This window comes from Molothrus aeneus, chromosome 2 (genome assembly GCF_037042795.1).
Source record: "Molothrus aeneus isolate 106 chromosome 2, BPBGC_Maene_1.0, whole genome shotgun sequence".
Taxonomy (NCBI): domain Eukaryota; kingdom Metazoa; phylum Chordata; class Aves; order Passeriformes; family Icteridae; genus Molothrus; species Molothrus aeneus.
The window spans coordinates 5,104,532-5,119,845 of record NC_089647.1 but is presented as its reverse complement, the minus strand read 5'-3'; the positions used below and the strand labels follow the sequence as shown (position 1 = coordinate 5,119,845).

At 49.9% G+C, this 15,314-nt stretch overlaps 1 protein-coding gene across 2 annotated transcripts in view; it reads right to left on the bottom strand.

Moving 5' to 3' along the window:
- Positions 1-14,611, bottom strand: part of IGSF3 (immunoglobulin superfamily member 3) — a 93,915-nt gene extending 79,304 nt beyond the window's left edge. For both annotated transcript variants that reach the window (XM_066571904.1, XM_066571905.1), the window contains exon 1: positions 14,486-14,611. In XM_066571904.1, the coding sequence (XP_066428001.1) occupies positions 14,486-14,528 (43 nt within the window). In that variant the 5' untranslated portion in view covers positions 14,529-14,611. The remainder of the gene's footprint in view (positions 1-14,485) is intronic.
- Positions 14,612-15,314: the final 703 nt, after the last annotated feature.

The window sequence follows — 15,314 nt, the reverse complement described above, 5'->3', positions numbered from 1 at the left end:
GGAGCCTGTAACACCAGCAGAGAGAGGCCACTCCACGTTTTAGGAGTGGACAAAATTACAAAGCAGCAGGGGCTCTGAGGTCATAGAATAGACCCCTTGTAGCCACACAAAAACAAACCCTGAAGCTGGTATACAGGGTAAATTCATGAGGTCCTAAGAAAAGCTCTGTCAGAGGCAGGAAAAGACAAAGACAACAGAACTTAGAGGAAATCACTCAAGGAAGAGACCAAAACTAGTCAGTGCAAGGTCAATTACAATGTCAAGAAAGGTAGCATTTGATCACAACCAAGATGGAGAGCAGTGGGGGCTATTAAGAAAGCCCTTGTGAAGTAAATCACAGAGACAGACTAAACTGGCAGAGAGCTGGGAGGCAAAAGCTCCAGACAGAGCATCCCATGGGGCTTGCAGAGGACACACCAGCTGCTGGAGGAGGAGGGGATAAAGCAGCTTTGCATTGAAGGAGAGAGGCTCTGAGCAGGAAAAATATTACAGAGACAAGGGAAAATTAGTTGGGACCCTTAAGAAAAGCAGAAAGGTTAGAAACTCTACCTTTGTGAAAAGCATGGAGAAGGAAAGCAGGATAGAGAAAACCAACAGGTGAAGACAGACCAACATTTGGATGCCAGCTCTCTTCATAAAGTTGCTACAGTTCAAAAAGCAAATCTGAAGATGAAGAAGGGCCTATCCAAGCTTGGGGGTCAATACCACTATCAGCATTCAGTAAAGCAAAAATTAAGAGCTGACAAGAGACAAGGCAGAGAGGGGAGAGGCCAAGCTCTGAGACAGGGAGGTCAGCATGGTCAGAGGACTCATGCCAGCCTCACACCACTGCATGACAGCAGGAGCAGAAGCAGCAAATGGTGGGGCTGGAGATGGGAGAGAGGGCAGAAAAAGTACACTGGGGATGAGGGGAGATGCCACTGCATTGGTGGTGTAAACAGCTATGGGGCAGAAATACTGATAAAAAGAGAACGGGGGAAATCCAAATCCAGGGTGCACAAAAAAAGCAGCAGCAGGAGTGGCAGAGGAGGAGAAAAACAGAAAGACCATGAAGGGGAGGAGCAGTGCTGACTGAAAATCCAATGCAACATGCTGGCTGGCAAGGCAGGTACCTCCCTATGGCATGGGTGACCCAGGCACAGGGAGGAATGACGAATGACTCTGGACTAACCAACAGCATCTGCTGAACAAGAGGGGCCCCAGCCTTCAGCACCAGGACAAGAACTACACACGAGAGATGCAACACAGAAAGGGACACGACCTTAACTTAATGCAAGTCTCATTTGATGTATGGAGTCTGGGAAAAGCTGCAAGTTGGATTTTTTCAGGATTACAGAATCAGCTCAGCCACACCACACCTCGGGCACCGGTCCAAACGCCCTTCTGCCTCCCAGAGCAACCCATCTGAGCATCCACAAGATGGATGGGGCAGCACAGCCCCAGAGATGCTCCAAAGGCCATACACCCTGACTTCAGAAAGAGCAGACTTGCCTCTTCGTAGGGCTGCAGGTGTATCTGAAGGTCTGAAAGAAAGCAGAATCCCAGTTTCTAGACACAGATGATGTGTTTGAGGGTGACTAACTAAACAGCATTTGTCACTAAACAAAATTACCTTTCCCAATGAACTGAGAAAAGGAAGAGTGGGGGATGAGGTAGACCTTTCCTAAATACACCACTCTGAGCATCCTCCTGCCTACACTCCCCAATGAGCAGACGTATGCAGAAGTTTTCATCTTCAGCTACTTACTTAGCAAAGCCTAGTCCCCTCTGATCAGGGAGTTAAGGAAAGGCTTACACAGCTACCAGGGAGGGAGGGTTTTATTTATCTGATTTCAACATGCCTAAGTTATCAGACTCTAGAGGAATTCAATTAATGAGAATAATACTCTTGTTTGATGCAAGTCTGGAAGGGTGCAGTGGGTTGTTTTTTTCCTGCAAATAGCTGCACCCCAGAGATTTTTACACTGATTATAAGCCTTAACAGCGACCGATTGATGCAAGCTGAACAGATCCAGCAGCTGCACCAAAACACCACACACGCTCCAGATCTGCCGGGGACTGACACAGCTGGAGGAGACCACAAAAAGACAGGGAGAAGGGAGGGCTGCAGGGCCAGGAAGCTGGGACTGCAACGCCAAAGGAGCTGCTGAGGCCATCCCCCTCCTCACTTCACAGCAGCAGCAGACTGGTGCTTGGCATGGGTTGCACCCATTAGCACAGCTGTGAAATGTCACCTCCTGAGCTGCAGGCAAAATTAAATGTCCTGCACAAGCTCCTGAGGCAAGGCTTGGGCACCAAGCTTCACCACCTGGGACAGAGCTCCCACCCATCCTGGCAGTGTCCATGCCCCCTGGCTCTGCCTGGGCCATGCCCTCACACCCACAGCCACCCAGTGATGGGGCACAGCCTGTCTCCCAAGGGGCTCCAGCAATCCCAGGGGTTGGCCCCAAGGTTTTAAATGTGGCAGTGGTCACACCTGGGCTGGGGTTGGCCTCTGGCACTGTGAAAGAGGGGGAAAGAAAGGATTCTGACAGCAATATAGGCTTTGGAGAATTTTACTCAGCTAATCCTCTCCTAAGGTTGGCCAGCTGGCCTTAAAGGGAACAGACGGAGCAACATCACAAATCACTGAACCGATGGGAACCAAACACAGGGTGCAAAACCCTTCTCATACAAACGTTTCTTTTTAAATCCTGCCATGAAGATAAGCACAGCTCCCAACACCACTCCCAGGCTGTGCTAGTCCTAGGAGATTTATCCAATGTTTATTCAATGCACATTTCTCCAAAACCCACATGGTACATCCAGCCAGGAAACCGAACAAACATCCATAATTTCCTTTGACACCTCCTAGCTACACTGCTCTGACAAAAGCAACCAGAGCCATCCAGTACCACTGCATGCCAAAAAAAAAGAAAAAAAAAAAGAAAAAAACCCCAAAGAATCCTTGTTATCCCCGTTTCCTTACTAAACCCCTTCAACACAGCGAGCCAGCAAGAGGGAGGAATCACAGGCCGAAGCAGCCAGATTCCATCACCTGGTTAGGACAGTACCAATAATACCTCCTGGCTGTATATTTGGGAAAGACATGTAGGTGTTTCTATAGTCTGCTTACACAGAAACCTCAGGAACTCTCCCCTCTCTTCCCTAAGGGAGATTCAAGACATTTGAGGTTTAACAGCTGCAACAAACAGCATCCTCTTACTAGAGAAAATATTCAGGAACAAGATAACAAGAGACACGGTTACTGAAACAGGATGAAAACATGGAAAAAGCCTCTGGGGTCTAAGTGCTGCCCTAATGACTGCAGACTGCTACTCAAAAAAATCTGAATTCAAGTACACAGCTCTCATCACCACTTGCAGATCAAATAGGAATGGCAAGATGCAAATCCTGCTGCCTGCAGAAGAGGTAATCTAAGACACCATTTGTGAGCAACCCACTAGCAGTGCCACAGCCCCTGCAAACACAAAGAAATAAAAACCTGCAAATGCCCTTGATCTTGCATTCATTCCCCAGTAGATTACTGTGCTGAACCCAAACATCATCACTTTAATGTCTGGAGCAGTTCAGGGCACAGTTATTATTACACATGAAATAACAAGGGTATATATTCTCTATTCAAATTCGATTGCAGACATGGCAGATGAGTTAAAAAGATGAGTTAGAAGGAAAATAATGCCAACTATTCTCTTTAAAATAGCTTTAGGACCAGTATCTTATTTATTTCACAGCCAAGAGGTAAAGCAATTCTACAGAGCCAACTCAAAATTAGCAGATATATTTTCCCTTTACACTAGAAAAGAATGCAGATGCTAAACCTATTATATAGACAGTGAAGTGTCATCAGAGCAAAGAAGGCAAAAATAGCTAAGTTATCTGTAAGATGACTAAGCAAATGGATTTTCAAAAATATGCTTTCAAATATGACACCCTTTTCTTAGAGCTGCATACATCCGTTTAGCTTTGTTAATTTCTCAATTCTTTCTTTTGATAATTTATTTTTAGCCTCCCACTAGCACACTTCCCCAGAAGCCTCACTTCACCCTACCCACACTCAAGATTCGCATCCACATACGGAGGATGATTTAGAAAATGATGCTGATCACCCCAGTAACTATGGAGAATCTCTACTGCAGCACTTTTAAGATCACGTACATGCATTTCTTTTACATCTGTCCATCCACTGGAAAATTCTACTCCTGCTGTCTCCCACCCTCATTTCTACCCCTTCTTCATCATCCCCAACTATATTGCAGGGGGTCTTCGTGGCTCCACTGGTACATTCCAGGACTGGAACCTTCCTTTCTCAAGTGACCCTTGATCCTGTAATTTTTGCAGGTAAGAAACAGCCCCCTCTTTCCCAGGCCACCACCAGGAGGAGAAGGCTGCTTGATGCCACCTCAGGACCAGCAGTGGTTGGAGGAATGGGGGCAGCAGAAGCGGGCGCTGCTCCTGCAGCTGGGGTGGGAGCCACATTCCCCCAGCACATCTCTCCAAAATGTGCCATCAGCAGCCAGGTTTAGAGGCTGCTGGTATCAGTTATGGTCATGCTCCTCTGCACATCTCCCTCTTCCACCATCACCCAGATATCTCTGTAAGGAAAATTACCCTTTCCTCAAAATACATCTCTTCAGGGACTTAGTTGGCACCCACACAACTGCAGCCACTGGTAATCTACATTTCTGAGGTAACAGCAGGAGTTGGTGCTTGGCCAAGCCTCCCACTGAGTCATTTCTGTGCCACACCAAAGCCCTGCATACGGCTCCTCTCTGACGCTTCCTCACAGAGGGATGGGTACCCTGAAGAGGGTGATGAAACATTGGAATGGGCTGCCCAGGGAGCTGATGGAGTCACCACCCCTGAAGGTGTCTGAGTGCCACTGGACACAGCACTCAGTGCCATGGTCTGGTTGACATGGTGGTGTTCAGTCACAGGCTGGGCTCCAGGACCTCAGAGGGCTTTTCCAGCCTAATTGATTCTGTGATTCTGAGGCAGCTCCTGCTGCCTGCCCTGTCTGCTGCCAGGAGCCCAGCCCTCAACCTCCAGGAGCCAAGCACAAAGCTCTGAGATCCCCTTCCCAGCAAGCGGCCTTCCAAGGCTCAAATCCATTACACTGAGATCATTAGGATGCTTTCAGCAATGTATCCCAGTGGATCTGCTAGAGCAGCTATTAGGCATTTGACACACAGCAAAATCCTTCCTCACATTCACCTCCCTCCTCCCTACACCCTCCCCCAAAAACAAGCCAGCCTAAAAAAACAAGGGGATGCAGATGAGAAGGGTGACAATAGCTTAACAGGGGCAGGCTGGTGAGAAGAGGTGACAAACCTCTTGGAGATCAGCCCTTTGCCTCCCCTAAACTACCCCATGCTGCTCAGGGTAGTCTCAGATAGCTTTCCCCACTGCTTCAGGAGGAAACAAACCTCCTTCCCATCACATATTTGCAGCCACATTCTTCCCTGCAAATACTGAAAGACAAAAAATTATCCCAAACACCAGAGCCAGGCACAAATCAGAATAACCACTGAGTAAAAGCTGCTCTTCCTTCATTTGGCAGCCACAGGGTAGCATCTGCAGAGGGTTGCTGCAGGCACACTGGACAATTCTAGAGGAGTGGATGAGGTGTAAAAGCAGCAGAAAATAGAAAATAAAAACAAAAACTAGACTTCTCAGGCAAAACTTAGAACAAAGATGAGGTCCCTCTATGCTCTAATAATGATAGTAGTGTCTGAAAGATCACATCTCTCCTCACATGCAAGCAAGAGAAAGAGGTGGGATAAAAAACAACATGAGATGAGAAAAGCTTGTTTTGATACGAAAACATGAAGATGAGCAGGTAGATTTACATGCTCCTTGTAGCCCTTTGGACTCTGCACAACTTTTGCCCCTCTGCAGCACAGGTACCTGAGGCTGGACTCTGAGTCCTAGTCACACGAAAGCCACCTGAAGCTGATCCTGCTCAAGTCCAACTCATTCACAGCAGACAGGAGTAAGTGCTTGGCAAACTTCAAGCATTTGGCAGCTCCATACTCTAGATTAGATTTAACTGCCAGCCAGCTCATGGCATGGGACTGATTAGATGTAAGAGCTCCTGAGGTGCCAGTGACCCCTAGATTAACTGTGCTGCTGTAACACTGATGGCTGGGATGAATCACAGCACAGTCACATGGGCTGTGCCCCACCAGCCTAATGGGGCTGCAAGGAGAGCTCTCCTTCTCCTAGGATAAGCAAGAGAGCTTGGGCAGGTAAGTAACACCAAAGAGCTCAAAGTAAAAATCAATTTTCTTCTTTTTCCAACACCAGGAGTGAAATCAATCAGGCTGTAACAATCTCTTCCACGCCACGTTTTCTTCCGTGCATAAGAAAACAAGCAGCAAACAAGACTTCAGCCCTCACGCTGCATATCTCCTCCCCAAAAAAATCCCATGACACCTTTTAAGCCATTCTCTCTACTTCAAGCAGCCAAGAACAGAGACAGAATGACTTTCCTACCATTATATCACAAGTCAGAAGAAAGCACTGGAATTTGCACGCCGTGACTCCTGCTGTAGGCGCTGGGTAACGCTGCAGGCATAAAGGTCAAACCCTTCATCAGGAGCTCTCAAGATATTGTCTGCAGGCCACAAGCAGCCAGCAGAAAGCTGGGAGGTGGCACAATGCCAGCCCAGCTTCCCCTGGTATCCATGTCCTTCCTTGGAAAGCGCCTTAGCACCTGGCAGGGTGCTTAAGGACTCATCCCCCACAACACCGAGCAAACATCCCTCCTCCGTCATGGGATTAGACAGCGGAGCAGGAAAACAGGATCCAGGAACCTCCAGGAGGGGAAAGCCAAGCTTGACAGCACATTCAGGAGGGTGGAAGAAGCTGAGGGGCCAGGAGTGTATGAGAGGGGAAGGAGCAGAAAGCACTGAGTCAGGAGATGAGGTGATATGGTGAGAGGGGCAGAGCACTTTGGAAGCACACCGGAGATAAACGCATTCAGGTAATTGCTCAGAATGGAATAAATATTAGTAAGTACTATAATTACCTCGAACACTTTACAAAGCTGTAAGAAGAAATATGACTAGAAGAGAGGCTGGCACACAAATGCTGGTTGGGAAGCTCTTATTTCAAGCTATCAAGAAGGAACCAACAAGGCCTGACACCCAGGTTGGTAATTTCAGCTTGGCAGCCAGCCAGAGGCCTTTGGCTGGATCCTAGGTACTGGGTAACTTGAGTTAATAAGTGCCAGATTCCAGCAGTATGATTTTCCAGAGTATTGAGCTTCTGGATGACTTCTGGCAACAAACAACTGCCTTCTCATACTCATTCTCAAGATCCAGCTTCCCTTTCAGAGACTTGAAGGAACCTGGGCAGATTCCTATGTTCATGGTGCTGATGCTGAATGGAGACAAAATGATTAATCCAAGATGAAAAAAGCCCAATTTATCTAGCAGCCAAATCTTAATAACCTTGCTGTCATGAGAGATCAGAGCCCTTCCTTCCCAGAGAAACAAACAAAAGTTCTATTTTGGGGCTCAGTATCTCATCTTCAAGCCTCCATTTCTCTAAAAGCTTCAGAAACCACCCATTTCACAGCAGCCTGGGTCAGTGCTGAGCTACTCTCAAAGCACTACAGAGTCTGCTGAAAAATAGATCTACCTCACCCCCTGCTCCCTCTCCCTTTGACAAGCTTATCAACTTCCACACAAAGCCCAAAAGCCATAAAAGTGACAGCAGGCCTCAGGCAGACACATCAGGAATGAGATGTGGGAGGAACAACTAAAAAAAAAAACACCCCAAAAATCCCCCAGATCCACCATCATTCCCTGTTATTCCCCCTGTAATCACAATGACTCTAAAAGGGAACATATTTGCTGGGAATCAAAATTACCAGCTTCTGTGAGCAGAGTAGGGAAAAGCAGGCAAATTACAGGAATTCCAGACTCATGCCACTAGTTAAAAACCACCCAAAACTTAGCAGTGCCACAACAGCTATCAAAAACCACCTCCAAACACATCAGAGCCTGATGAGCTGTTTTGCAAGGGGCAGAAAAACAACATCGAGAACAGCAGAGCAAACAACTGGCATTAGTGAAATGCCTGACAGTGCTAATGGCTGTGCAGCTGCCCCAGATGCTGCTCTGGATCCCAACTGGGACAACTTTGTCACCAGAAACTGCACTGGAAGCTCCTTATTCCTGCACTTCAGCAGCAACCTCATCCCCTCCTGACCGGCAAAGCCTCAAGTCTGCCAAAATCAGAAGAGACAGGAGAAGTGCTAGATGATTTTCCAAGTCCCAGATGGAATCAATATCTTGTTTGGAAAGAAGTCAGCTAAGAGGAGTGGTAAGCACACTGCTCAGGAACAGGACAAATACAGACAGATCCTCACTACCTGAGCTTCTTTTGTACTCAGGAGTCTTTGACACTTGAAATGCTATGGGCATGCTGTAAGGCCTGGCGTTTGGTAAAATCAATCCTTCAGAGCCTGCTCTCCTTTATCTTTCTTATCAGCTGGGTTCTTCACCTTCCTTCTCCCCCTAATGCTTTCCCTTGGCTCATCTTTTGGGTTTTTTTACAGCCTGGAGAAGAGAAGGCTCCAGGGAAACATCACTGCAGCCCTTCAGTACTCAAAGGGGGCATATAAAAAAGATGGAGAACAACTTTATAGACGGCCAGACAGCGATAGGACAAGGGGGAACAGTTTTAAATGAAAAAAGGGGACGTTTAGATTAGATGTTAGGAGGAAACTCTTAACTCAGAGGGTGCTGAGGCACTGGAACAGGCTGCCTAGAGAAGCTGTGGATGCCCCATCCCTGGAAGTGCTCAAGACCAGGTTGGATGGGCCCTGAGCAACCTGGTGTAGTGGGTGGCATCCCCACCTCTGGAAGGGGGTGGGTGTGGAACTTTAAGGTCCACGATGATCTTTAAGATCCCTTCCAACCCAAATCATTCCATCAGTCTGTGATCCTTTTCCCACTCCTCCACTTTGCAGGGCACCTCCTTTTCCCTCCCTGTGGATCATTGCCCAGTAAGAGTTGGAAACAGACCTATAAACACCAAGGAACTACCAGCACAGGAGTAAAATCAGGAAAGAGGAGCCATAGGAGGGTTCAGGCAGCTGTTTCAGCCAGAAACTACAGACTAAATGCTAAGCAGGACAGAGCAGGCAGCCTCTGTCAGGGGATGGTAACATTTAAGAGAGTGGCTGGATCAAACACTGGGTGACTGGAGGGCTGAGTAACTGGTCACACATCCTTGGACCCACAGTAATGAAGCCCTGGGACATGGAGAATGCCCACCCCAGCAAACTGGGAAACCCAGCCAGCCAAACCTGCCATGCCCTGCAGCCACCTGCCTCCACAGCACCCCCCTTCCCTTGGGATCCCACAGGCATCTGCAGGACCATGTGAAAAACAGATTTACTTTCACAGCAGACACACACACACACAGAGGCCCTCTGTGTATTTACTGCATTTGCCAAGTTACCTTTGAGATCAATCACATCCCTCCAACTGGTCCTCAGGTCAGCATCCTGACCTGCTCCCTTTCCCTCCCCTGCCTGCCACACTGGGCAGAACCAGGCTGGAACATCTCCTTTCAGGAGCATCCCTGTTTTTTGGCATTTGTTTAAGCACTGTGCAGCAATGGTATGTATGAGTCCTGAGTGTCAAAGCCTTTCCCTTTCCCATCACTTAGCTGAGATGGTCTGGTTTTGTGCTTGTGTCCAATTACTTACTGAAATGTGACTTTAGCAACAGTCAGAAAGGCAAGATTTCATCTTGTCTCACTGCCACTTGCTAATTAAACCTAACAAGAAAAAGCTTACTGACTTACATCATCTGAAACATGTTCCTCCTGATGGAGACAGGGTGAGCAACAGGTTAGAGCTGGACATGCCATAGATGCACAGAGACACCCCAGACCAACCAAAGGCAGCTGCAGACTCCATTTCTTTGCCTTGCAACGTGATCAAACCCAGCTTTGTCAGGAAAGGCTCCATTTTAGCCTCTCCATGGCTGATAAGAAACAGATGCTAAACGTCTCCTAATATTCTAACACAGAGAACTATTCCTTAAGAAGATTTTATATGACTAGGAAAGAAATACCAATATGAAAATGGAGTCAAAACCCATTTAGCAGGTTACCATTAAGAAGTATTTAGGAACTTCAAAGCCAGAGGCAAATCACAATACAGCAGTTTTCCAGACACTGGCTGGAGGGCCTAAACGCCCTTGATACCAATAACAAGTCAAATCATGAGCTGAGGAACCCTAGCAACAATAAGAAAACCCTATTGTGCTAGAAAATCTTCCCCTGCCTTTCAGGTGATTTTCCTGGTGCTTTAAGTTCCTGGGCAGGAAGAATCCTGCAGATTGCTAACTATCAGACAGCAAAAGAGCACTCTTTCAGGTTACAGCACTCTGATTCACCCAAGGTGAACCAATGAAAACACCTCTGGCTTCAAACTAGACTGTATAACCTTTAAATCAATGACAGAATGCATGACCAGTTTTGTATGGTTAAGAAAGAAAACAAGAAAGACTAAAAGAAAAAACTTTAAAAGATTTTTTTTTCAAAAAAGGCAATTTCCCGGTTAGAAAAAATAACTCAACAAGCCTCCCAACACTGAAGTGATGCTCTCCCTATGACCCTCTCTCTCCCAACCCCTTCCCTGTGGTCTGCAGCACTGTTTATTTTCCCTTTCACTTTATATAATGGGTCTGGTAGAAGTGTTCCAAGTACACATTCGATTTGCAATAAAAACTGCTTTAATAAAGACATCTAACTTGACGGAAGGTCAACTAGAAGACAACAATTCGCATAAACCAAAACCTCCTGTGTAAATAAACAGGATCTGCTGGAGCCTCAGGATGTCAGACAGTCTGGCCAAGACTGCAGGGAGGGAGTCTGCCCATGAAGAATTGCACTTGGGGACGGGCAGGAGCGGAGCCCCGATGGCTGCAGCAGTCTCCCACCTTAGGAGAGCCAACTCATGAACGAGGCAATGGCCAGAGCCATCTGCAGAGCGTGTTCCCCAGAAGAAGCAGAGTCACAGCCCACCCCAGCACGCTCCGGATCAGTGCAGCTCCAGCACTGCACAGCACAGTGATGCCCAGGCAGCAGGCACAGGCACGAGGGCAGTGGAATTGGCTCAGGACTCGGGGCAGACGCAGATGGAGGAAGCACAATCTTGGCCACTGCCGCTGACAATGCACCGAGCAGCAGATGAGGCGCCAGCAGCGCTCCTGGGCCGCCAGCTGTGGTAAACAAAAACACCCCCAAAGCCCCTGTGTGCAAACACCCACTACACTGTTTTCTCCATATGCTCCCCTCCAGCCCATCAGTGCCCAGGTTGATCACACCTAGACCTGTGTGCCGGGGCAGGAGCAGAAGAGCAGGAAGGTGCAGGAGCAGAACTCTTGAGAAGGCAGAAGTGAGCCCTTGAGCAGCAGCCAAGTGCACGCTGCTGCTTCCCAGCCAGCAGCCCTTCCCCTCTGGAGACAGGCCTGGAAGATCATCCCTCCATTCTCCAAGAGTCACCCCTTGGTGTTGGCATGGGTATTTCACTCCAACATGCCATTTCCACGCGAGCTGCAGTTTCAGGACCTTACGCATGCTCTGCTCCCCTCTAGGAATCGCAAATAAATCACCAATTACTATGCATGAATAGAGAGAGGAAGAGGGTAATGAGTCTATGTACATATATACATATGCAATGTTTGAACACAAAGAGCCGTAAATTGCATTCACAGGTGGTATTCTGGAGACTGCAAGAGACTCAGAAGCAGAACTATTCATAAACCAGTCACTGACATGAATGAGTTCAGCGTTCCCCAGAAGCCTATTGTGTTTCCTATATATTACACTATAAATATGAGGAGTACCAGACTTTGCATCCCTCCCTGCAAAAAAAAAAAGGAGGTAAATCTTGCAAATACACATAGGATTAGCACTGGCTGGCACAAGTATTAATGGTCTCATTGCTGCATGAGGATTATTTACAGCACTTGCTCTATTTTCCCATTTTGTACTTGTTGTGATGAAGTGCCACTTGTTTAAAGAATCCTGTAACAAACACTGCAGCAAGAAGGGGGAAAAAACAGCAGAGATCTACAAATGTTACACCCACATGCCAGATGTGGGTTTTCAGACCCTGGTTTCACAGTTACTTGGATTTTGGTACGTAGTTAATGCTTGATATATTATATTAAATCACCCACCATCTCTTTCCAGAACCACAATTCCTCCTTCAGTGATTTTAATGAGTTTGCAGAAAGGGAAGGAAAGAATGAGCTGCATTTCTTTTTCTGCATATTTGACCCATAGTATCTTATCCCCATATTCTAGCATTAACATCACTTGTTTGGAAAGCAACAGTCCTTTCCTAGTCAGTTACATTTACGTTACAAAATGTGCATTTTTACTCAACTAAATCAAACGATGTCTCACTTTTACAAGGGGCAACCTAAAGCACTTCTGTGTGACTTGTGGCTTTGAGGCACTGTCACACATCCCCAGCTTTATTAAAACGGGCAGCTGGGCAAAAGGGGAGCAACCAGCTGAAGAAGTCCAGGTGAAAAGAACGAAAAGAAACTCCAGGCACACACGTGGTACACATCCTATCCTTAAAAAACAGCCTCACATTCAGCACAGGGAGGCCAGCAGGATGTTTTTACGAACTACATACGTCCGTGGGATTTGGGGACCACTGAAAAGCAACCTATCCTCCAAAGCGACAGATGACACGGCGCAGCTCGTCCCACGGGGAGGACCAAGGCAGGTTGGGGCCGCTTTTAGGTCAAACGCAGAAAGGTAATTCCTGCAAGCAGGGGGTCGGGGCGGCCTCGGCAGCGGGCTGGGCTCCGCGGGAGCAGCAGCACGGGGTGCGGAGTGCAGGGCTGGCGGGTCCCAGCGGCTGGGAGCCCTGGGCAGGAGGAGAGGGATGCCCTGGGCAGGAGGAGAGGGATGCCCTCTGCTGCTCCTCCGCCGCAGCAGCTGGGCGTGCTCCGGAGGAGCGCGCAGCGACCCACGGACCCGAGCGCTCCATATTAGGAATCCCTAATCCAGAATGGAGCTATTGTTCTTCCACCAGCAGAGACGGAGCGTGCGAAGAGCCAAGGCAGCAAGCGCTGTGCCCTTCGCCTACACCCGTCTTGCGGGCTACGACAGCCTCGCTGCACTCACGGAGCAAAGGCAGCCTGCATAAACTTAGCTCGGAGATGGATTTTTTTGCAGGGAACCCATGGAAGCAAGCTGGTGGTTAGGGGAAGTTTGAACCGTCTCCAAAACCATTTCAAAGAGTTCGCTCTCTCTCTCTCTTTGCAGAGCACACCAAACCCCCCCTCCGCCCCAAATTACAGACACGAAGCATGACTGCAATTCTAGTAGAGATCGTGTTTCCAAATTGGCAGAGCAGGTATGTATGTGACAATTCTCAAGACAGTAAAATTGCCAGCCCCGCCGCTTCTTCCCTCAATTGTGTTAATGCCAGCAGAAAATCATACCCGTGAAAAGGCAAATCAAAACAGCTCCGAGGTTGCTCTGCACATACACAGGCAGAACGCAGCGTGCGGGTGCCGTGCTGTATTTTCCACAAACGTTCCTATCAACTCATCAGTACTTAAGCCTCGCACATCGGTCTGCAGCAAAAAGCGTAGAGGCGTTTTAACTGCCTTGTATTCTGCTTTTGCCGAATTTGGAGGAAGGAATCTCGCGTTCCCACAGCATCTCTCAGCCAGCGCTGGTATCCCTAGGGACTTTGGAGAACTGCACACAGTCATCCCTGGGGCAGGCACTTGTGGGACGGGACAAACCACACGTTTAACGGTTCACAAAACGCCGGCCGAGAGAAGGCACTACGGGAGGACTTTGAGAGGCAGCACAAAGCAATCAAATTGCATTTCACGGCAGCAGCAGGGACTGCCTTCCCTCTACATTTCAACGCGCTCTTCCAGAGCCAAGCAGAGCACTTTGTTTCTGCAGCCTACCTTACCCCAGGCATTTTCTCCGCTTTCATTGTGCAAGCTCAGCACAGACCCGCGTAAGTCCCTACCCTTACGGTTCCCCTCCGAGACAGCCCCGACCCCAGCAGCAGCCCCTGGACGGCCGCTCCCCTTCCCAAGTTGCAGCCGGAGCCGCCGGTCCCCTCTGCTCCCACCGCTCCCACGCCCCGGCCGGACCCCGGGGCACGGCGAGGAGCGGTCACCGGGGTACTGCGGCTGGACATGAAACCCTCATTTATTTAACACACACGTATATACATATACACATATTTACAGGGCTGTTCATTTTTTTCAGCCACTCCTCCCTCCGACCACAGGAGCAGCGCGGACAGTGACAACTCCTGGGGACGGGCGCTTGGCACTGACAAGGGGCGATCCTCCCGCACGCCCAGCGAGGGACTGCGCCCACCGGGGGTCCCGTCCCGTCCCGCCCCACCGGGGCAGCCCCGCGCTGTCCCGTCCCGCCCCTCCCCGCCAGGGGCACCGGCACTTACCGAGGAGCAGCAGGGAGGCGAGCTGCGGCCGCAGGGTCCGCATGGCTGCCGGGGCGCGGGGCGGCGGCCGCCCTTACCTCCCGCCGCGGGGCGCCGCGGGGCCCCGGCTCCCGGGGCAGGCGTCGCGCCGGGCCCGGCGGCACAAAGGGAAGGCGGCGGGGCCGGCACGGGGAGGCGCCAAGGCAGGCGGGGGCATCGCCCCCGCAGCGGGGCGGCCGCCGCGCCTCCCCTCCGCGCCGACGGCTCCCGCGGGAGAGAGAGGCAGGAGGAGAGCGAGAAGAAAACCTCTCCTCCAAGGGGCGGAAAAAAAAAAAAAAAAAAAAAAAAAAAGAGCACGGGGAAGGTGCGGGGGAGAGGAGGCGGGGGGAGGCACGAGCGACAACAAAAAGACCCCACCCCGGAAAGTTACAAAAATAAGCGGGGCGCCGCGGCCGCCAGCTCGCCTCGGCCCGCCGCCCTCACCTGCCCGCCCACCCGCCCGTTCAGCGCTGCCGCCGCCGGGTGCCCGGCGCTTCCTCCGCCGGCAGAGCCCGCCCCCGGCCCGCCCCGGCCCGCCCGCCCGCTGCCCCGGCCCGCCCGCCCGCCCGCCGCCCCGGAGAGCGGCGCTGCTGGGACGGCGCTGCCGAGCCGAGTGCCTTCGGGGAGCCTGTGGAGTGGGGTAGGGGTGGTGGAGGAGTGCAGGGATAAACCGGGTTCCTTTGTTGTAAAGGGAAAAAAAAAACCAGAAAGTCCTCGGGCGCTCCTCGGAAAGCCGGCGTCTTGGGGCATGGTATAAATGCGCCCCTTTGTTTCCATGCAAACAAGAAATAACAGCCGGGCTTTGCAAGTT